General features: G+C 41.0%; 1 protein-coding gene across 3 annotated transcripts in view; it reads right to left on the minus strand.

Moving 5' to 3' along the window:
* Window positions 1-24353, minus strand: part of LOC139753338 (MTOR-associated protein MEAK7-like) — a 342712-nt gene that overhangs the window by 71441 nt on the left and 246918 nt on the right. For all 3 annotated transcript variants that reach the window (XM_071669692.1, XM_071669691.1, XM_071669693.1), the window contains exon 8: window positions 2922-3043. In XM_071669692.1, the coding sequence (XP_071525793.1) occupies window positions 2922-3043 (122 nt within the window). The remainder of the gene's footprint in view (window positions 1-2921; window positions 3044-24353) is intronic.

Genomic DNA, 24353 nt, shown 5'->3' on the forward strand with positions numbered 1-24353 from the left:
TCCTCACCCACATGTTGGTTGAACATGAATGCAAAATGAATTTCCCTCACCCACATGATGATGATGCTTGCGCATGACTGCAATATGAAGTTTCCTCATCAACATGATGATGATGATGGTTGAGCATGACTGTAATATGAAGTTTCTTCACCCACATGATGGTTGAGCATGACAGCAATATGAAGTTTCCTCATCCACATGATGATGATGGTTCAGCATGACTGCAATATGAAGGTTCCTCATCCACATGATGATGATAGTTGAGCATGACTATAATATGAAGTTTCCTCACCCACATAATGATGGTTGAGCATGACTGCAATATGAAGTTTCCTAATCCACATAATGATGGTTGAGCATGACTGAAATAAGAAGTTTAAGAAGCTTCCTCATCCACACGATGATGATGGTTGAACATGACTGCAACATGAAGTTCTTTCACCCACATGATCGTTGAGCATGAATTTAGTATGAAGTTTCCTCACCCACATGATGATGGCTGAGCATGAGTGCAGTATGAAGAAATGATGATGATGGTTGAGCATAACTGCAATACGAAGTTTCCTTACCCACATGATGATGATGGCTGAGCACGACTGCAATATTAAGTTTCCTCACCAACATCATGATGATGGTTCAACATGACTGCAATATGAAGTTTCCTCACCCACATAGAGTTGATGGTTAAAAATGACTGCAATATGAAGTTTCCTCACTCACATTATGATGATGGTTGAGCATGACAGCAAAATGACTTTTTCTTACCCATATGATGATGATGGTTCAGCATGACTGCAATATAAAGTTTCCTCACCTACATGATGGTTGAGCATGAATACAATATGAAGTTTCCTCATCCATATGATGGTTCAGCATGACTGCAATATGAAGTTTCCCCACCCACAGGACGGTTAAGCATGACTGAATATGAGGTTTCCTCACCCAAATGATGATGATGGTTCAGCATGACTGCAATATGAAGTTTCGTCATCCACATGATGACTGAGCATGAATACAATATTAAGTTACCTCATCCATATGATGGTTGAGCATGACTGCAATATGAAGTTTCCTGACCCACGTGGTGGTTGAGCATGACTGCAATATGAAGTTTCCTCACCCACGTGGTGGTTGAGCATGACTCCAATATGAAGTTTACTCACCCACATGATGATGATCGTTGAGCATGACTGCAATATGAAGTTTTCTCACCCACATCATGATGATCGTTGAGCATGACTGCAATATGAAGTTTTCTCACCAACATGATGTTTGAGCATGACTGCAATATGAAGTTTCCTCACCCACATGTTGGTTAAGAATAACTGCAATATGAAGTTTCCTCAACCACATGATGTTTAAACATGACTGCAATATGAAGTTTCCTCACGCATATGATGATGGTTGAGAATGACCCCAATATGAAATTTCCTCACCCACATGATGATGATGGTTGAGCATGACTCATTAAGAAGTTTCCTCATCCACATGATGATGATGGTTGAGCATGACTGCAATATGAAGTTTCCTCACCTACATGACGATGATGGTTGAGCATGACTGCAATATGAAGTTTAGCCACACATGATGGTTGAGCATGAATACAATTGAAGTTTCCTCATCCATATGATGGTTGAGCATGACTGCAATATGAAGTTTCCTCAACTTTATGATGATGATGGCTGACAATGACTGCAATATGAAGTTTCCTCACCTTTATGATGATGATGGTTGAGCATGACTGCACTATGAGGTTTCCTCACCCACATGATGATGATGGTTAAGCATGACTGCAATATGAAGTTTCCTCACCATGTGATGATGGTTGAGCATGACTGCAATATGAAGGTTCCTCACCCTCATAATGGTTGAGTAAGAATACAATATGTTTCCTCATCCGTATGATGGTTGATCATGAATGCAATATGAAGTTTCCTCACCCACATGACGATGATGGTTGAGCATGACTGCAATATGAAGGTTCCTCACCCTCATAATGGTTGACTGCAATATGAAGTTTCCTCACCCACATGATGGTTGAGCATGACTGCAATATGAAGTTTCCTCACCCACATGATGATGATGGTTGAGCATTTCTGCAATATTCTCCAAGGAATATATTAGCACTCAAGACCCAGGGAGAAAACACGCGGATCAAGATCGAGTCCCAACTGCCATGTACCTAAATCCTCTCTGCTCACCTGTATCTTTAACTTTACACAGTGTAGTATTTCGATGGTCAAAGTTCTTCCATCCTATTCTATTGTTTCTATACTCCACCTGTGAATACTAAGCTGCATCATTAAGTCAAAGTAAAACCTCCATATACACATCTACTCAAGACAATGTGGTTCAATATGACACAAGTTCTTTAACAGCCTCATATGAAATACACTCAACTCTCCTGAACAGCTCAATGAGTACATCTGGCCATGTCTTTTTCCATCCTTTTACACTCAGTTCACTCAGTACATGTACTCAACACTTCTTCCACATAACTTTAAACATGTTACCATAATTCGTTTTGAACAATCTTTGACCATATTTCCTATATGCATATCATCTCACTATACCTCTTCCATAAATGCATCTAACAATTTATTCATTTTAAACATATTTCTCTCATCATTATTTCTAACATTATCTGTTTTAATTTTTGGCATATTTTGCACGTTCTCTTCCTTGTTTTAATTTCTGATCTGTCAATATGTGAGAAAACCGAGGTTTCATATCCATACGCATGGGCTGGAGTACATTCTTCATTATACTGACTTCTTTCATGCACACTGCACGAAGCCATAACCTCCTACTATTCGCTAAAGCCAACAAGACACCTGCAACTTTTCTTCTAACTTCAGATTTCCCACTGCAATTATTACTAATCACCTACATATAATCCTAAACAAACAATAAGGACTCACCAATCCATTGGGCATGGTATTCTTCTCCAAATAATTGAGGTACATGAAGTTACGGTTGTATCCTGTACTGTGGAAAATACCAGCTTGAGGTTCTAAGGCAAACAGAAAGCATTCTGGTGTACCTAGAACAAGAGAGATACATTTTATAGAAGTATATATATATATTTATTTATTTTACTTTGTCGCTGTCTCCCACGTTTGCGAGTTAGCGCAAGGAAACACAGAAAAGAAATGGCCCAACCCACCCCCATACACAAGTATATACATACACGTCCACACATGCAAATATACATACCCATACATCTCAATGTACACATATATATACACACACAGACACATACATATATACCCATACACACAATTCACACTGTCTGCCTTTATTCATTCCCATCACAACCTCGCCACACATGGAATAACATCCTCCTCCCCCCTCATGTGTGCGAGGTAGCGCTAGGAAAAGACAACAAAGGCCACATTCGTTCACACTCAGTCTCTAGCTGTCAGCCAATAATGTCCGAAAAAACAGTTCCCTTTCCACATCCAGGCACCACAGAATGTTCCATGGTTTACCCCAGACGCTTCACATGCCCTGATTCAATCCACTGACAGCACGTCGACCCCGGTATACAACATCGATCCAATTCACTCTATTCCTTGCACGCCTTTCACCCTCCTGCATGTTCAGGCCCCGATCACTCAATATCTTTTTCACTCCATCTTTCCACCTCGAATATGGTCTCCCACTTCTCTTCATTCCCTCCACCTCCAACACATATATCCTCTTGGTCAATCTTTTCTCACTCATTCTCTCCATGTGCCCAAACCATTTCAAAACACCCTCTTCTGCTCTCTCAACTAAGCTCTTTTTATTTCCACACATCCCTCTTACCCTTACATTACTTACTCGATCAAACCACCTCACACCACACATTGCCCTTAAACATCTCATTTCCAGCACATCCACCCTCCTGCGCACAACTCTATCCATAGCCCACGCCTCGCAACCATACAACATTGTTGGAACCACTATTCCTTCAAACATACCCATTTTTGCTTTCCGAGAGAAAGTTCTCGACTTCCACACATTCTTCAAGGCTCCCAGGATTTTCGCCCTCTCCCCCACCCTATGATTCACTTCCGCTTCCATGTTTCCATTCGCTGCCGGATCCACTCCCAGATATCTAAAACACTTTACTTCATCCAGTTTTTCTCCATTCAAACTTACCTCCATATTGACTTGACTCTCAACCCTACTGTACCTAATAACCTTGCTCTTATTCATATTTACTCTTAACTTTCTTCCTCACACACTTTACCAAACTCAGTCACCAGCTTCTGCAGTTTCTCAAATGAATCGGCCACCAGCGCTGTATCATCAGCGAACAACAACTGACTCACTTCCAAGGCTCTCTAATCCCCAACAGACTTCATACTTGCCCCTCTTTCCAAAACTCTTGCATTCACCTCCCTAACAACCCCATCAATAAACAAATTAAACAACCATGGAGACATCACACACCCCTGCCGCAAACCTACATTCACTGAGAACCAATCACTTTCCTCTCTTCCTACACGTACACATGCCGTACATCCTAGATAAAATCTTTTCACTGCTTCTAACAACTTGCCTCCCACACCATATATTCTTAATACCTTCCACAGAGCATCTCTATCAACTCTGTCATATGCCTTCTCCAGGTCCATAAATGCTACATACAAATCCATTTGCTTTTCTAAGTATTTCTCACATACATTCTTCAAAGCAAACACCTGATCCACACATCCTCTACCACTTCTGAAACCACACTGCTCTTCCCCAATCTGATGCTCTGTACATGCCTTCACCCTCTCAATCAATACCCTCCCATATAATTTACCAGGAATACTCAACAAACTTATACCTCTGTAATTTGAGCACTCACTCTTATCCCCTTTGCCTTTGTACAATGGCACTATGCACGTATTCCGCCAATCATCAGGCACCTCACCATGAGTCATACATACATTAAATAACCTTACCAACCAGTCAACAATACAGTCACCCCCTTTTTTAATAAATTCCACTGCAATACCATCCAAACCTGCTGCCTTGCCGGCTTTCATCTTCCGCAAAGCTTTCACTACCTCTTCTCTGTTTACCAAATCATTTTCCCTAACCCTCTCACTTTGCACACCACCTCGACCCAAACACCCTATATCTGCCACTCTAGTCATCAAACACATTCAACAAACCTTCAAAATACTCACTCCATCTCCTTCTCACATCACCACTACTTGTTATCACCTCCCCATTTACGCCCTTCACTGAAGTTCCCATTTGCTCCCTTGTCTTACGCACCTTATTTACCTCCTTCCAGGTCAAGAGAAAGGTGCAAAGGGCAAATGAGAGTTGGGGTGAGAGACTATCAGTAAATTTTAGGGAGAATATATATATATATATATATATATATATATATATATATATATATATATATATATATATATATATATATATATATATCATTTGTTTATTTTTTTATTATACTTTGTCGCTGTCTCACGCGTTTGCGAGGTAGCGCAAGGAAACAGACGAAAGAAATGGCCCAACCCACCCCCATACACATGTATATACATACACGTCCGTACACGCAAATATACACACCTTCACAGCTTTCCATGGTTTACCCCAGATGGTTCACATGCCCTGATTCAATCCACTGATAGCACGTCAACCCCGGTATACCACATCGATCCAATTCACTCTATTCCTTGCCCTCCTTTCACCCTCCTGCATGTTCAGGCCCTGATCACACAAAATCTTTTTCACTCCATCTTTCCACCTTCAATTTGGTCTCCCACTTCTCCTCATTCCCTCCACCTCGGACACAAATATCCTCTTGGTCAATCTTTCCTCACTCATTCTCTCCATGTGCCCAAACCATTTCAAAATACCCTCTTCTGCTCTCTCAACCACACTCTTTTTATTTCCACACATCTCTCTTACCCTTACGTTACTTACTCGATCAAACCACCTCACACCAGACATTGCCTTCAAACATCTCATTTCTCGCACATCCACCCTCCTGCACACACTCTATCCATAGCCCACGCCTCGCAACCATACAACACTGTTGGAACCACTATTCCTTCAAAAATACCCATTTTTGCTTTCCGAGATAATGTTCTCGACTTCCACACATTCTTCAAGGCTCCCAGGATTTTCACATCCTCCCCCACCCTATGATCCACTTCCGCTTCCATGGTTCCATCCGCTGCCAGATCCACTCCCAGATATCTAAAACACTTTACTTCCTCCAGTTTTTCTCCATTCAAGCTTACCTTCCAATTGACTTGACCCTCAACCCTACTGTACCTAATAACCTTGCTCTTATTCACATTTACTCTTAACTTTCTTCTTTCACACACTTTACCAAACTCAGTCACCAGCTTCTGCAGTTTCTCACATGAATCAGCCACCAGCGATGTATCACCAGCGAACAACAACTGACTCACTTCCCAAGCTATCTCATCCCCAACAGACTTCATACTTGCCCCTCTTTCCAAAACTCTTGCATTCACCTCCCTAACAACCCCATCCATAAACAAATTAAACAACCATGGAGACATCACACACCCCTGCCGCAAACCTACATTCACTGAGAACCAATCACTTTCCTCTCTTCCTACAAGTACACATGCCTTACATCCTAGATAAAAACTTTTCATTGCTTCTAACAACTTGCCTCCCACACCATATATTCTTAATACCTTCCACAGAGCATCTCTATCAACTCTATCATATGCCTTCTCCAGATCCATATATGCTACATACAAATCCATTTGCTTTTCTAAGTATTTCTCACATACATTCTTCAAAGCAAACACCTGATCCGCACATCCTCTACCACCTCTGAAACCACACTTCTCTTCCCCAATCTGATGCTCTGTACATGCCTTCACCCTCTCACTCAATACCCTCCCATATAATTTACCAGGAATACTCAACAAACTTATACCTCTGAAATTTGAGCACTCACTCTCATCCCCTTTGCCTTTGTACAATGGCACTATGCACGCATTCCACCAATCCTCAGGCACCTCACCATGAGTCATACATACATTAAATAACCTTACCAACCAGTCAATAATACAGTCACCCCCTTTTTTAATAAATTCCACTGCAATACCATCCAAACCTGCTGCCTTGCCGGCTTTCATCTTCCGCAAAGCTTTTACTACCTCTTCTCTGTTTACCAAATCATTTTCCCTAACCCTCTCACTTTGCACACCACCTCGACCAAAACACCCTATATCTGCCACTCTATCATCAAACACATTCGACAAACCTTCAAAATACTCACTCCATCTCTTTCTCACATCACCACTACTTGTTATCACCTCCCCATTTGCGCCCTTCACTGAAGTTCCCATTTGCTCCCTTGTCTTACGCATTTTATTTACCTCCTTCCAGAACATCTTTTTATTCTCCCTAAAATTTAATGATACTCTCTCACCCCAACTCTCATTTGCCCTCTTTTTCAACTCTTGCACCTTTCTCTTGCCCTCCTGTCTCTTTCTTTTATACATCTCCCACTCAATTGCATTTTTTCCCTGCAAAAATCGTCCAAATGCCTCTCTCTTCTCTTTCGCTAATAATCTTACTTCATCCCACCACTCACTACCCTTTCTAATCAACCCACCTCCCACTCTTCTCATGCCACAAGCATCTTTTGCGCAAGCCATCACTGATTCCCTAAATACATCCCATTCCTCCCCCACTCCCCTTACTTCCTTTGTTCTCACCTTTTTCCATTTTGTACTCAGTCTCTCCTGGTACTTCCTCACACAAGTCTCCTTCCCAAGCTCACTTACTCTCACCACTCTTCACCCCAACATTCACTCTTCTTTTCTGAAAACCCATACAAATCTTCACAGCCTCCACAAGATAATGATCAGACATCCCTCCAGTTGCACCTCTCAGCACATTAACATCCAAAAGTCTCTCTTTCGCGCGCCTGTCAATTAACACGTAATCCAATAACGCTCTCTGGCCATCTTTCCTACTTACATACGTATACTTATGTATATCTCACTTTTTAAACCAGGTATTCCCAATCACCAGTCCTTTCTCAGCACATAAATCTACAAGCTCTTCACCATTTCCATTTACAACACTGAACACCCCATGTATACCAATTATTCCCTCAACTGCCACATTACTCACCTTTGCATTCAAATCACCCATCACTATAACCTGGTCTCGTGCATCAAAACCACTAACACACTCATTCAGCTGCTCCCAAAACACTTGCCTCTCATGATCTTTCTTCTTATGCCCAAGTGCATATGCACCAATAATCACCCATCTCTCTCCATCAACTTTCAGTTTTACCCATATCAATCGAGAATTTACTTTCTTACATTCTATCACATACTCCCACAACTCCTGTTTCAGGAGTACTGCTACTCCTTCCCTTGCTCTTGTCCTCTCACTAACCCCTGACTTTACTCCCAAGACATTCCCAAACCACTCTTCCCCTTTACCCTTGAGCTTCGTTTCACTCAGAGCCAAAACATCAAGGTTCCTATCCTCAAACATACTACCTATCTCTCCTTTTTTCACATCTTGGTTACATCCACACACATTTAGACACCCCAGTCTGAGCCTTCGAGGAGGATGAACACTCCCCGCGTGACTCCTTCTTCTGTTTCCCATTTTAGAAAGTTAAAAAATACAAGGAGGGGAGGATTTCTGGCCCCCCGCTCCCGTCCCCTCTAGTCGCTTTCTACAACACGCGAGGAATGCGTGGGAAGTATTCTTTCACCCCTATCCCCAGGGATAATATACATATATATGCATATATATATATATATATATATATATATATATATATATATATATATATATATATATTTTTTTTTTTTTTTTTTGCTTTGTCGCTGTCTCCCACGTTTGCGAGGTAGCACAAGGAAACAGACGAAAGAAATGGCCCAACCCACCCCCATACACATGTATATATATACGTCCACACACGCAAATATACATACCTACACAGCTTTCCATGGTTTACCCCAGACGCTTCACATGCCTTGATTCAATCCACTGACAGCACGTCAACCCCGGTATACCACATCGCTCCAATTCACTCTATTTCTTGCCCTCCTTTCACCCTCCTGCATGTTCAGGCCCCAATCATACAAAATCTTTTTCACTCCATCTTTCCACCTCCAATTCGGTCTCCCTCTTCTCCTCGTTCCCTCCACCTCCGACACATATATCCTCTTGGTCAATCTTTCCTCACTCATTCTCTCCATGTGACCAAACCATTTCAAAACACCCTCTTCTGCTCTCTCAACCACGCTCTTTTTATTTCCACACATCTCTCTTACCCTTACGTTACTTACTCGATCAAACCACCTCACACCACACATTGTCCTCATACATCTCATTTCCAGCACATCCATCCTCCTGCACACAACTCTATCCATAGTCCACGCCTCGCAACCATACAACATTGTTGGAACCACTATTCCTTCAAACATACCCATTTTTGCTTTCTGCGATAATGTTCTCAACTTCCACACATTCTTCAAGGCTCCCAGGATTTTCGCCCCCTCCCCCACCCTATGATCCACTTCCGCTTCCATGTTTCCATCCACTGCCAGATCCACTCCCAGATATCTAAAACACTTCACTTCCTCCAGTTTTTCTCCATTCAAACCCACCTCCCAATTGACTTGACCCTCAACCCTACTGTACCTAATAACCTTGCTCTTATTCACATTTACTCTTAACTTTCTTCTTTCACACACTTTACCAAACTCAGTCACCAGCTTCTGCAGTTTCTCACATGAATCAGCCACCAGCACTGTATCATCAGCGAACAACAACTGACTCACTTCCCAAGCTCTCTCATCCCCAACAGAGTTCATACTTGCCCCTCTTTCCAAAACTCTTGCATTCACCTCCCTAAGAACCCCATCCATAAACAAATTAAACAACCATGGAGACATCACACACCCCTGCCGCAAACCTACATTCACTGAGAACCAATCACTTTCCTGTCTTCCTACACGTACACATGCCTTACATCCTCGATAAAAACTTTTCACTGCTTCTAACAACTTGCCTCCCACACCATATATTCTTAATACCTTCCACAGAGCATCTCTATCAACTCTATCATATGCCTTCTCCAGATCCATAAATGCTACATACAAATCCATTTGCTTTTCTAAGTATTTCTCACATACATTCTTCAAAGCAAACACCTGATCCACACATCCTCTACCACTTCTGAAACCACACTGCTCTTCCCCATTCTGATGCTCTGTACATGCCTTCACCCTCTCAATCAATACCCTCCCATATAATTTGCAAGGAATACTCAACAAACTTATACCTCTGTAATTTGAGCACTCACTCTTATCCCCTTTGCCTATGTACAATGGCACTATGCACGCATTCCGCCAATCCTCAGGCACCTCACCATGAGTCATACATACATTAAATAACCTTACCAACCAGTCAACAATACAGTCACCCCCTTTTATAATAAATTCCACTGCAATACCATCCAAACCTGCTGCCTTGCCGGCTTTCATCTTCCGCAAAGCTTTTACTACCTCTTCTCTGTTTACCAAATCATTTTCCCTAACCCTCGCACTTTGCACACCACCTCGACCAAAACACCCTATATCTGCCACTCTATCATCAAACACATTCAACAAACCTTCAAAATACTCACTCCATCTCCTTCTCACATCACCATTACTTGTTATCACCTCCCCATTTGCGTCCTTCACTGAAGTTCCCATCTGCTCCCTTGTCTTACGCACTTTATTTACCTCCTTCCAGAACATCTTTTTATTCTCCCTAAAATTTAATGATAATCTCTCACCCCAACTCTCATTTGCCCTTTTTTTCACCTCTTGCACCTTTCTCTTGACCTCCTGTCTCTTTCTTTTATATGTCTCCCACTCAATATATATATATATATATATATATATATATATATATATATATATATATATATATATATATATATATATATATATACACATACATACGTACATATACACACACACACACATATACATATATATACATATGAAAAATGTAAGAAATAATTTAGAAAACTGAAACTTCTAGCTTGAAATGAAATATATATATATATATATATATATATATATATATATATATATATATATATATATATATATATATATATATATACACACACACACAATCATACACCAACTAAACAGTTCACGATTTTCATTCTGACTAAACATTAAGGTCAATCTAGCAATACAGAGTATGTGATATAGGAACTAGTAGGAACTAGTTTATCCACAGAGGTAACATATCAGTAACTAGAAACAAAATATCGATTGAAGAAGTAGAATGACAAAAATTCATTAATCAACTTAATTGTCCAGAGCTTATCTCCCTCTACCATACTATGTTTATTTCCACACATCTCTCTTACCATTTCATTACTTACTCGATCAAACCACCTCACACCACATATTGTCCTCATACATTTAATTTCCAATACATCCACCCTCCACAAGATAATGATCAGACATCCCTCCAGTTGCACCTCTAAGCATATCAACATCCAGAATTCTCAGTTTCAGGAGCCTATCAATTAACATGTAATCTAATAAGGCTCCCTGGCCATCTCCCCTACTTACACACGTATACTTATGTATATCTCTCTTTTTAAACAATGTATTCCCAATCACCAGAACTTTTTCGGGATACAAATACACAAGCTCTTCACTATTTCCATTTACGGCACTGAACACCCCATGTACACCAATCATTCCCTCAACTTCCACATTACTCACCTTTGCATTCAAATCACCCATCACTATAACCCAGTCTCGTGCATCAAAACTACTAACACACTCATTCAGCTGCTCCCGAAAACACTTGCCTGTCATAATCTTTCTTCTCATGCCCAGGTGCATATGCACCAATAATTACCCATCTCTCTCCATCAACTTTTAGTTTTACCCATATCAATCTAGAGTTTACTTTCTTACACTCTATCACATAATCCCACCACTCTTGTTTCAGGAGTAGTGCTACTCCTTCCTTTGCTCGTCCTCTCACTAACCCCTGACTTTACTTTCAAAACATTCCCAAACCACACTTCCCCTTTACCCTTAAGCTTCATTTCACTCAGAGCCAAAACATCCAGTTTCCTTTCCTCAAACATACTATCTATCTCTCCTTTTTCCTCATCTTGGTTACATCCACACACATTTAGTCACCCCAATCTGAGCCTTCGAGGGGGATGAGCACACACATATATATATATATATATTTATATATATATATATATATATATATATATATATATATATATATATATATATATATATAAATATATATATATATATATATATATATATATATATATATATATATATATATTTTTTTTTTTTTTTTTTATACTTTGTCGCTGTCTCCCGCGTTTGCGAGGTAGCGCAAGGAAACAGACGAAAGAAATGACCCAACCCCCCCCATACACATGTACATACACACGTCCACACACGCAAATATACATACCTACACAGCTTTCCATGGTTTACCCCAGACGCTTCACATGCCTTGATTCAATCCACTGACAGCACGTCAACCCCTGTATACCACATCGCTCCAATTCACTCTATTCCTTGCCCTCCTTTCACCCTCCTGCATGTTCAGGCCCCGATCACACAAAATCTTTTTCACTCCATCTTTCCACCTCCAATTTGGTCTCCCTCTTCTCCTCGTTCCCTCCACCTCCGACACATATATCCTCTTGGTCAATCTTTCCTCACTCATTCTCTCCATGTGCCCAAACCATTTCAAAACACCCTCTTCTGCTCTCTCAACCACGCTCTTTTTATTTCCACACATCTCTCTTACCCTTACGTTACTTACTCGATCAAACCACCTCACACCACACATTGTCCTCAAACATCTCATTTCCAGCACATCCATCCTCCTACGCACAACTCTATCCATAGCCCACGCCTCGCAACCATACAACATTGTTGGAACTACTATTCCTTCAAACATACCCATATATATATATATATATATATATATATATATATATATATATATATATATATATATATATATATATATATATATATATATATATATATATATAAATATATATAAATATATATAAATATATATAAATATATATAAATATATATATATATATATATATATATATATATATATATATATATATATATTTATATATATTTATATATATTTATATATATTTATATATATTTATATATATATATATATATATATATATATATATATATATATATATATATATATATATATATATATATATATCTTTCAAACTATTTGTCATTTCCCGCGTTAGCAGGGTAGCGTTAAGAACAGAGGACTGGGCCTCTAAGGGAATATCCTCACCTGGCCCCCTTCTCTGTTCATTCTTTTGGAAAATTAAAAAAAAAAAAACAAGAAGGGAGGATTTCCAGCCCCCCACTCCCTCCCCTTTTAGTCGCCTTCTCCGACACGCAGGGAATACGTGGGAAGTATTCTTTCTCCCCTATCCCCTATATATATGTATATATATATATATATATATATACATATATATACATATATATATATATATATATATATATATATATATATATTGTGGGAGTATGTGATAGAATGTAAGAAAGTAAATTCTCGATTAATATGGGTAAAATTGAAAGTTGATGGAGAGAGGTGGGTGATTATTGGTGCATATGCACCTGGGCATGAGAAGAAAGATTATGAGAGGCAAGTGTTTTGGGAGCAGCTGAATGAGTGTGTTAGCGGTTTTGATGCACGAGACCGGGTTATAGTGATGGGTGATTTGAATGCAAAGGTGAGTAATGTGGCAGTTGAGGGAATAATTGGTATGCATGGGGTGTTCAGTGTTGTAAATGGAAATGGTGAAGAGCTTGTAGATTTATGTGCTGAAAAAGGACTGATGATTGGGAATACCTGGTTTAAAAAGCGAGATATACATAAGTATACTTATGTAAGTAGGAGAGATGGCCAGAGAGCGTTATTGGATTACGTGTTAATTGACAGGCGTGCGAAAGAGAGACTTTTGGATGTTAATGTGCTGAGAGGTGCAACAGGAGGGATGTCTGATCATTATCTTGTGGAGGCTAAGGTGAAGATTAGTATGGGTTTTCAGAAAAGAGGAGTGAATGTTGGGGTGAAGAAGGTGGTGAGAGTAAGTGAGCTTGGGAAGGAGACCTGTGTGGGGAAGTACCAGGAGAGACTGTGTACAGAATGGAAAAAGGTGAGAACAATGGAAGTAAGGGGAGTGGGGGAGGAATGGGATGTATTTAGGGAATCAGTGATGGATTGCGCAAAAGATGCTTGTGGCATGAGAAGAGTGGGAGGTGGGCTGTTTAGAAAGGGTAGTGAGTGGTGGGATGAAGAAGTAAGAGTATTAGTGAAAGAGAAGAGAGAGGCATTTGGACGATTTTTGCAGGGAAAAAATGCAATTGAGTGGGAGAAGTATAAAAGAAAGAGACAGGAGGTCAAGAGAAAGGTGCAAGAGGTGAAAAAAAGGGCAAATGAGAGTTGGGGTGAGAGACTATCAGTAAATTTTAGGGAGAATAAAAAGATGTTCTGGAAGGAGGTAAATAGGGTGCGTAAGACAAGGGAGCAAATGGGAACTTCAGTGAAGGGCGTAAATGGGGAGGTGATAACAAGTAGTGGTGATGTGAGAAGGAGATGGAATGAGTATTTTGAAGGTTTGTTGAATGTGTCTGATGACAGAGTGGCAGATATAGGGTGTTTTGGTCGAGGTGGTGTGCAAAGTGAGAGGGTTAGGGAAAATGATTTGGTAAACAGAGAAGAGGTAGTAAAAGCTTTGCGGAAGATGAAAGCCGGCAAGGCAGCAGGTTTGGATGGTATTGCAGTGGAATTTATTAAAAAAGGGGGTGACTGTATTGTTGACTGGTTGGTAAGGTTATTTAATGTATGTATGACTCATGGTGAGGTGCCTGAGGATTGGCGGAATGCGTGCATAGTGCCATTGTACAAAGGCAAAGGGGATAAGAGTGAGTGCTCAAATTACAGAGGTATAAGTTTGTTGAGTATTCCTGGTAAATTATATGGGAGGGTATTGATTGAGAGGGTGAAGGCATGTACAGAGCATCAGATTGGGGAAGAGCAGTGCGGTTTCAGAAGTGGTAGAGGATGTGTGGATCAGGTGTTTGCTTTGAAGAATGTATGTGAGAAATACTTAGAAAAGCAAATGGATTTGTATGTAGCATTTATGGATCTGGAGAAGGCATATGATAGAGTTGATAGAGATGCTCTGTGGAAGGTATTAAGAATATATGGTGTGGGAGGCAAGTTGTTAGAAGCAGTGAAAAGTTTTTATCGAGGATGTAAGGCATGTGTACGTGTAGGAAGAGAGGAAAGTGATTGGTTCTCAGTGAATGTAGGTTTGCGGCAGGGGTGTGTGATGTCTCCATGGTTGTTTAATTTGTTTATGGATGGGGTTGTTAGGGAGGTAAATGCAAGAGTCCTGGAAAGAGGGGCAAGTATGAAGTCTGTTGGGGATGAGAGAGCTTGGGAAGTGAGTCAGTTGTTGTTCGCTGATGATACAGCGCTGGTGGCTGATTCATGTGAGAAACTGCAGAAGCTGGTGACTGAGTTTGGTAAAGTGTGTGGAAGAAGAAAGTTAAGAGTAAATGTGAATAAGAGCAAGGTTATTAGGTACAGTAGGGTTGAGGGTCAAGTCAATTGGGAGGTGAGTCTGAATGGAGAAAAACTGGAGGAAGTGAAGTGTTTTAGATATCTGGGAGTGGATCTGTCAGCGGATGGAACCATGGAAGCGGAAGTGGATCATAGGGTGGGGGAGGGGGCGAAAATTTTGGGAGCCTTGAAAAATGTGTGGAAGTCGAGAACATTATCTCGGAAAGCAAAAATGGGTATGTTTGAAGGAATAGTGGTTCCAACAATGTTGTATGGTTGCGAGGCGTGGGCTATGGATAGAGTTGTGCGCAGGAGGATGGATGTGCTGGAAATGAGATGTTTGAGGACAATGTGTGGTGTGAGGTGGTTTGATCGAGTAAGTAACGTAAGGGTAAGAGATATGTGTGGAAATAAAAAGAGCGTGGTTGAGAGAGCAGAAGAGGGTGTTTTGAAATGGTTTGGGCACATGGAGAGAATGAGTGAGGAAAGATTGACCAAGAGGATATATGTGTCGGAGGTGGAGGGAACGAGGAGAAGAGGGAGACCAAATTGGAGGTGGAAAGATGGAGTGAAAAAGATTTTGTGTGATCGGGGCCTGAACATGCAGGAGGGTGTAAGGAGGGCAAGGAATAGAGTGAATTGGAGCGATGTGGTATACAGGGGTTGACGTGCTGTCAGTGGAGTGAATCAAGGCATGTGAAGCGTCTGGGGTAAACCATGGAAAGCTGTGTAGGTATGTATATTTGCGTGTGTGGACGTGTGTATGTACATGTGTATGGGGGGGGGTTGGGCCATTTCTTTCGTCTGTTTCCTTGCGCTACCTCGCAAACGCGGGAGACAGCGACAAAGTATAAAAAAGAAAAAAAAAAAAAAAAATATATATATATATATATATATATATATATATATATATATATATATATATATATATATATATATATATAGATCTTTTTTCTTTCATACTATTCGCCATTTCCCGCATTAGCGAGGTAGCGTTGAGAACAGAGGACTGGGCCCTTGAGGGAATATCCTCACCTGGGCCCCTTCTCTGTTCCCTCTTTTGGGAAAAAAAAAAAAAAAAAAAAAAAAAAGTGAGAGGGGAGGATTTCCAGCCCCCCGCTCCCTCCCCTTTTAGTCGCCTTCTACGACACGCAGGGAATACGTGGGAAGTATTCTTTCTCCCCTATCCCCAGGGATAATATATATATAGATATATATATATATATATATATATATATATATATATATATATATATATATATATATATATATATATATATATATATTTTTATTTTTTTTTTTATTATACTTTGTCGCTGTCTCCCGCGTTTGCGAGGTAGCGCAAGGAAACAGACGAAAGAAATGGCCCAACCCACCCCCATACACATGTATATACATACGTCCACACACGCAAATATACATACCTACACAGCTTTCCATGGTTTACCCCAGACGCTTCACATGCCTTGATTCAATCCACTGACAGCACGTCAACCCCGGTATACCACATCGCTCCAATTCACTCTATTCCTTGCCCTCCTTTCACCCTCCTGCATGTTCAGGCCCCGATCACACAAAATCTTTTTCACTCCATCTTTCCACCTCCAATTTGGTCTCCCACTTCTCCTCGTTCCCTCCACCTCCGACACATATATCCTCTTGGTCAATCTTTCCTCACTCATTCTCTCCATGTGCCCAAACCATTTCAAAACATCCTCTTCTGCTCTCTCAACCACGCTCTTTATATTTCCACACATCTCTCTTACCCTTACGTTACTTACGCGATCAAACCACCTCACACCACACATTGTCCTCAAACATCTCATTTCCAGCACATCCATCCTCCTGCACACAACTCTATCCATAGCCCACGCCTCGCAACCATACAACATTGTTGGAACCACTATTCCTTCAAACATACCCATTTTTGCTTTCCGAGATAATGTTCTCGACTTCCACACATTCTTCAAGGCTCCCAGAATTTTCGCCCCCTCCCCCACCCTATGATCCACTTCCGCTTCCATGGTTCCATCCGCTGCCAGATCCACTCCCAGATATCTAAAACACTTTACTTCCTCCAGTTTTTCTCCATTCAAACTTACCTCCCAATTGACTTGACCCTCAACCCTACTGTACCTAATAACCTTGCTCTTATTCACATTTACTCTTAACTTTCTTCTTTCACACACTTTACCAAACTCGGTCACCAGCTTCTGCAGTTTCTCACATGAATCGGCCACCAGCGCTGTATCATCAGCGAACAACAACTGACTCGCTTCCCAAGCTCTCTCATCCCCAACAGACTTCATACTTGCCCCTCTTTCCAAAACTCTTGCATTCACCTCCCTAACAACCCCATCCATAAACAAATTAAACAACCATGGAGACATCACACACCCCTGCCGCAAACCTACATTCACTGAGAACCAATCACTTTCCTCTCTTCCTACACGTACACATGCCTTACATCCTCGATAAAAACTTCACTGCTTCTAACAACTTGCCTTCCACAGAGCATCTCTATCAACTCTATCATATGCCTTCTCGAGATCCATAAATGCTACATACAAATCCATTTGCTTTTCTAAGTATTTCTCACATACATTCTTCAAAGCAAACACCTAATCCACACATCCTTTACCACTTCTGAAACCACACTGCTCTTCCCCAATCTAATGCTCTGTATATATATATATATATATATATATATATATATATATATATATATATATATATATAATATTTTTTTTATTTTCCTTTGTCGCTGTCTCCCACGTTAGCAAGGTAGCGCAAGGAAACAGATGGAAGAATGACCCAACCCACCCACATACATATGTATATACATACACATCCACACACACAAATATACACACCTATACATTTCAACGTAAACATATATATACACACACAGACATATACATATATACACATGTACATAATTCATACTGTCTGCCTTTATTCATTCCCATCGCCACCTCGCCTCATATGAAATAACAGCCCCCCCCCCTCATGTGTGCGAGGTAGCGCTAGGAAAAGACAGCAAAGGCCCCATTCGTTCACACTCAGTATCTAGCTGTCATGTAATAATGCACCAAAACCACAGCTCCATTTCCACATCCAGAACCCACAGAACTTTCCATGGTTTACCCCAGACGCTTCACATGCCCTGGTTCAATCCATTGGCAGCATGTCGACCCAGGTATAACACATCGTTGCAATTCACTCTATTCCTTGCACGCCTTTCACCCTCCTGCATGTTCAGGCCACGATCAATCAAAATCTTTTTCAGTCCATCTTTCCACCTCCAATTTGATCTCCCACTTCTCCTCGTTCCCTCCACCTCCGACACATATATCCTCTTTGTCAATCTTTCCTCACTCATTCTCTCCATGTGACCAAATCATTTCAAAACACCATCTTCTGCTCTCTCAACCACACTCTTTTTATTACTACACATCCCTCTTACCTTATTATTACTTACTCGATCAAACCATCTCACACCACATATTGTCCTCAAACATCTCATTTCAAGCACATCCATCCTCCTGCGCACACCTCTATCCATAGCTCACGCCTCGCAACCATACAACATTGTTGGAACCACTATTCCTTCAAACATACCCATTTTTGCTTTCTGATATAATGTTCTCGACTTCCACACATTCCTCAACGCTTCCAGAATTTTCGCCCCCTCCCCCACCCTATGATTCACTTCCGCTTCCATGGTTCCATCCGCTACCAAATCCACTACCAGATACCTAAAACACTTCACTTCCTCCAGTTTTTCTCCATTCAGACTTAACCTCCCAGTTGACTTGACCCTCAACAATACTGTACCTAATAACCTTGCACTTATATATATATATATATATATATATATATATATATATATATATATATATATATATATATATATAAAGAGAGAGAGAGAGAGAGAGAGAGAGAGTACTTCCCACGTATTCCCTGTGTGCCGTACAAGGCGACTAAAAGGGTAGTGAGCAGGGGGCTGGAAATCCTCCCCTGTCGTTTTTCATTTTCCAAAAGGAGGAACAGAGAAGGGGGCCAAGTGAGGATTTCCCTCAAAGGCTCAGTCCTCTGTTCTTAACGCTATCTCGCTAGCACGGGAGATAATTTACCAGGAATACTCAACAAACTTATACCTCTGTAATATATATATGTATATATATATATATATATATATATATATATATATATATATATATATATATATATATATATATATATATATATATATATATATATATATTTTTTTTTTTTTTTTTTTTTTTTTTTTTTTTTTTTTTGTCGCTGTCTCCCGCGTTTGCGAGGTAGCGCAAGGAAACAGACGAAAGAAATGGCCCAACCCCCCCCCCCATACACATGTACATACACACGTCCACACACGCAAATATACATACCTACACAGCTTTCCATGGTTTACCCCAGACGCTTCACATGCTTTGCTTCAATCCACTGACAGCACGTCAACCCCTGTATACCACATGACTCCAATTCACTCTATTTCTTGCCCTCCTTTCACCCTCCTGCATGTTCAGGCCCCGATCACACAAAATCTTTTTCACTCCATCTTTCCACCTCCAATTTGGTCTCCCTCTTCTCCTCGTTCCCTCCACCTCCGACACATATATCCTCTTGGTCAATCTCTCCTCACTCATTCTCTCCATGTGCCCAAACCATTTCAAAACACCCTCTTCTGCTCTCTCAACCACGCTCTTTTTATTTCCACACATCTCTCTTACCCTTACGTTACTTACTCGATCAAACCACCTCACACCACACATTGTCCTCAAACATCTCATTTCCAGCACATCCATCCTCCTGCGCACATCTCTATCCATAGCCCACGCCTCGCAACCATACAGCATTGTTGGAACCACTATTCCCTCAAACATACCCATTTTTGCTTTCCGAGATAATGTTCTCGACTTCCACACATTTTTCAAGGCTCCCAAAATTTTCGCCCCCTCCCCCACCCTATGATCCACTTCCGCTTCCATGGTTCCATCCGCTGACAGATCCACTCCCAGATATCTAAAACACTTCACTTCCTCCAGTTTTTCTCCATTCAAACTCACCTCCCAATTGACTTGACCCTCACCCCTACTGTACCTAATAACCTTGCTCTTATTCACATTTACTCTCAACTTTCTTCTTCCACACACTTTACCAAACTCAGTCACCAGCTTCTGCAGTTTCTCACATGAATCAGCCACCAGCGCTGTATCATCAGCGAACAACAATTGACTCACTTCCCAAGCTCTCTCATCCCCAACAGACTTCATACTTGCCCCTCTTTCCAGGACTCTTGCATTTACCTCCTTTACAACCCCATCCATAAACAAATTAAACAACCATGGAGACATCACACACCCCTGCCGCAAACCTACATTCACTGAGAACCAATCACTTTCCTCTCTTCCTACACGTACACATGCCTTACATCCTCGATAAAAACTTTTCACTGCTTCTAACAACTTGCCTCCCACACCATATATTCTTAATACCTTCCACAGAGCATCTCTATCAACTCTATCATATGCCTTCTCCAGATCCATAAATGCTACATACAAATCCATTTGCTTTTCTAAGTATTTCTCACATACATTCTTCAAAGCAAACACCTGATCCACACATCCTCTACCACAGAGGTATAAGTTTGTTGAGTATTCCTGGTAAATTATATGGGAGGGTATTGATTGAGAGGGTGAAGGCATGTACAGAGCATCATATTGGGGAAGAGCAGTGTGGTTTCAGAAGTGGTAGAGGATGTGTGGATCAGGTGTTTGCTTTAAAGAATGTATGTGAGAAATACTTAGAAAAGCAAATGGATTTGTATGTAGCATTTATGGATCTGGAGAAGGCATATGATAGAGTTGATAGAGATGCTCTGTGGAAGGTATTAAGAATATATGGTGTGGGAGGCAAGTTGTTAGAAGCAGTGAAAAGTTTTTATTGAGGATGTAAGGCATGTGTACATGTAGGAAGAAAGGAAAGTGATTGGTTCTCAGTGAATGTAGGTTTGCGGCAGGGGTGTGTGATGTCTCCATGGCTGTTTAATTTGTTTATGGATGGGGTTGTTAGGGAGGTGAATGCAAGAGTTTTGGAAAGAGGGGCAAGTATGAAGTCTGTTGGGGATGAGAGAGCTTGGGAAGTGAGTCAGTTGTTGTTCGCTGATGATACAGCGCTGATGGCTGATTCATGTGAGAAACTGCAGAAGCTGGTGACTGAGTTTGGTAAAGTGTGTGAAAGAAGAAAGTTAAGAGTAAATGTGAATAAGAGCAAGGTTATTAGGTACAGTAGGGTTGAGGGTCAAGTCAATTGGGAGGTAAGTTTGAATGGAGAAAAACTGGAGGAAGTAAAGTGTTTTAGATATCTGGGAGTGGATCTGGCAGCGGATGGAACAATGGAAGTGGAAGTGGATCATAGGGTGGGGGAGGGGGCGAAAATTCTGGGAGCCTTGAAGAATGTGTGGAAGTCGAGAACACTATCTCGGAAAGCAAAAATGGGTATGTTTGAAGGAATAGTGGTTCCAACAATGTTGTATGGTTGCGAGGAGTGGGCTATGGATAGAGTTGTGCGCAGGAGGATGGATGTGCTGGAAATGTGATGTTTGAGGACAATGTGTGGTGTGAGGTGGTTTGATCGAGTAAGTAACATAAGGGTAAGAGAGATGTGTGGAAATAAAAAGAGCGTGGTTGAGAGAGCAGAAGAGGTGTTTTGAAATGGTTTGGGCACATGGAGAGAATGAGTGAGGAAAGACTGACCAAGAGGATATATGTGTCGGAGGTGGAGGGAACGAGGAGAAGTGGGAGACCAAATTGTAGGTGGAAAGATGGAGTGAAAAAGATTTTGTGTGATCGGGGCCTGAACATGCAGGAGGGTGAAAGGAGGGCAAGGAATAGAGTGAATTGGATCGATGTGGTATACCGGGGTTGACGTGCTATCAGTGGATTGAATCAGGGCATGTGAAGCGTCTGGGGTAAACCATGGAAAGCTGTGTAGGTATGTATATTTGCGTGTGTGGACGTATGTATATACATGTGTATGGGGGTGGGTTGGGCCATTTCTTTCGTCTGTTTCCTTGCGGGACACAGCAGCAACAACAACAAAAAAAAGAAATACATATATATATATATATATATTATCTTGTGGAGGCGAGGGTGAAGAGAGTGGTGAGAGTAAGTGAGCTTGGGAAGGAGACTTGTGTGAGGAAGTACCAGGAGAGATTGAGTACAGAATGGAAAAAGGTGAGAACAAAGGAGGTAAGGGGAGTGGGGGAGGAATGGGATGTATTTAGGGAATCAGTGATGGCTTGCACAAAATATGCTTGTAGCATGAGAAGTGTGGGAGGTGGGTTAATTAGAAAGGGTAGCGAGTGGTGGGATGAAGAAGTAAGATTATTAGTGAAAGAGAAGAGAGAGGCATTTGGACGATTTTTGCAGGGAAAAAATACAAATGAGTGTGGGATGTATAAAAGAAAGAGGCAGGTGGTCAAGAGAAAGGTGCAAGAGGGGAAAAAGAGGGCAAATGAGAGTTGGGGTGAGAGAGTATCAATAAATTTTAGGGAGAATAAAAAGATGTTTCCGAAGGAGGTAAATAAAGTGTGTAAGACAAGGGAGCAAATGGGAACTTCAGTGAAGGGGTTAATGGGGAGGTGATAACAAGTAGTGGTGATGTGAGGGGATGGAGTGAGTATTTTGAAGGTTTCTTGAATGTGTTTGATGATAGAGTGGCACATATAGGGTGTTTTGGTCAAGGTGGTGTGCAAAGTGAGAGGGTTAGGGAAAATGATTTGGTAAACAGAGAAGAGGTAATAAAAGCTTTGCGGAAGATGAAAGCCGGCAAGGCAGCAGGTTTGGATGGTATTCCAGTGGAATTTATTAAAAAAGGGGGTGACTGTATTGTTGACTGGTTGGTAAGGTTATTTAATGTATGTATGATTCATGGTGAGGTGCCTGAGGATTGGCGGAATGCTTGCATAGTGCCATTGTACAAAGGCAGAGGATATAAGAGTGAGTGCTCAAATTACAGATGAATAAGTTTGTTGAGTATTACTGGGAAATTATATGGGAGGTTATTGATTGAGAGGGTGAAGGCATGTACAGAGCATCAGATTGGGGAAGAGCAGTGTGGTTTCAGAAGTGGTAGAGGATGTGTGGATCAGGTGTTTGCTTTGAAGAATGTATGCGAGAAATACTTAGAAAAGCAAATGGATTTGTATGTAGCATTTATGGATCTGGAGAAGGCATATGATAGAGTTGATAGAGATGCTCTGTGGAAGGTATTGAGAATATATAGTGTGGGAGGCAAGTTGTTAGAAGCAGTGAAAAGTTTTTATTGAGGATGTATGGCATGTGTACGAGTAGGAAGAGAGGAAAGTGATTGGTTCTCAGTGAATGTAGGTTTGCGGCAGGGGTGTGTGATGTCTCCATGATTGTGTGATGTCTCCATAATTTGTTTATATGTGGGGTTGTTAGGGAGGTGAATGCAAGGGTTTTGGAAAGAGGGGCAAGTATGCAGCCTGTTGTGGATGAGAGAGCTTTGGAAGTGAGTCAGTTATTGTTCGCTGACGATACAGCACTGGTGGCTGATTCATGTGAGAAACTGCAGAAGCTGGTGACTGAGTTTGGTAAAGTGTGTGAAAGAAGAAAGTTAAGAGTAAACGTGAATAAGAGCAAGGTTATTAG

The sequence above is a fragment of the Panulirus ornatus genome, chromosome 14, assembly GCF_036320965.1.
Source record: "Panulirus ornatus isolate Po-2019 chromosome 14, ASM3632096v1, whole genome shotgun sequence".
Classification (NCBI taxonomy): Eukaryota; Metazoa; Arthropoda; class Malacostraca; order Decapoda; family Palinuridae; genus Panulirus; species Panulirus ornatus.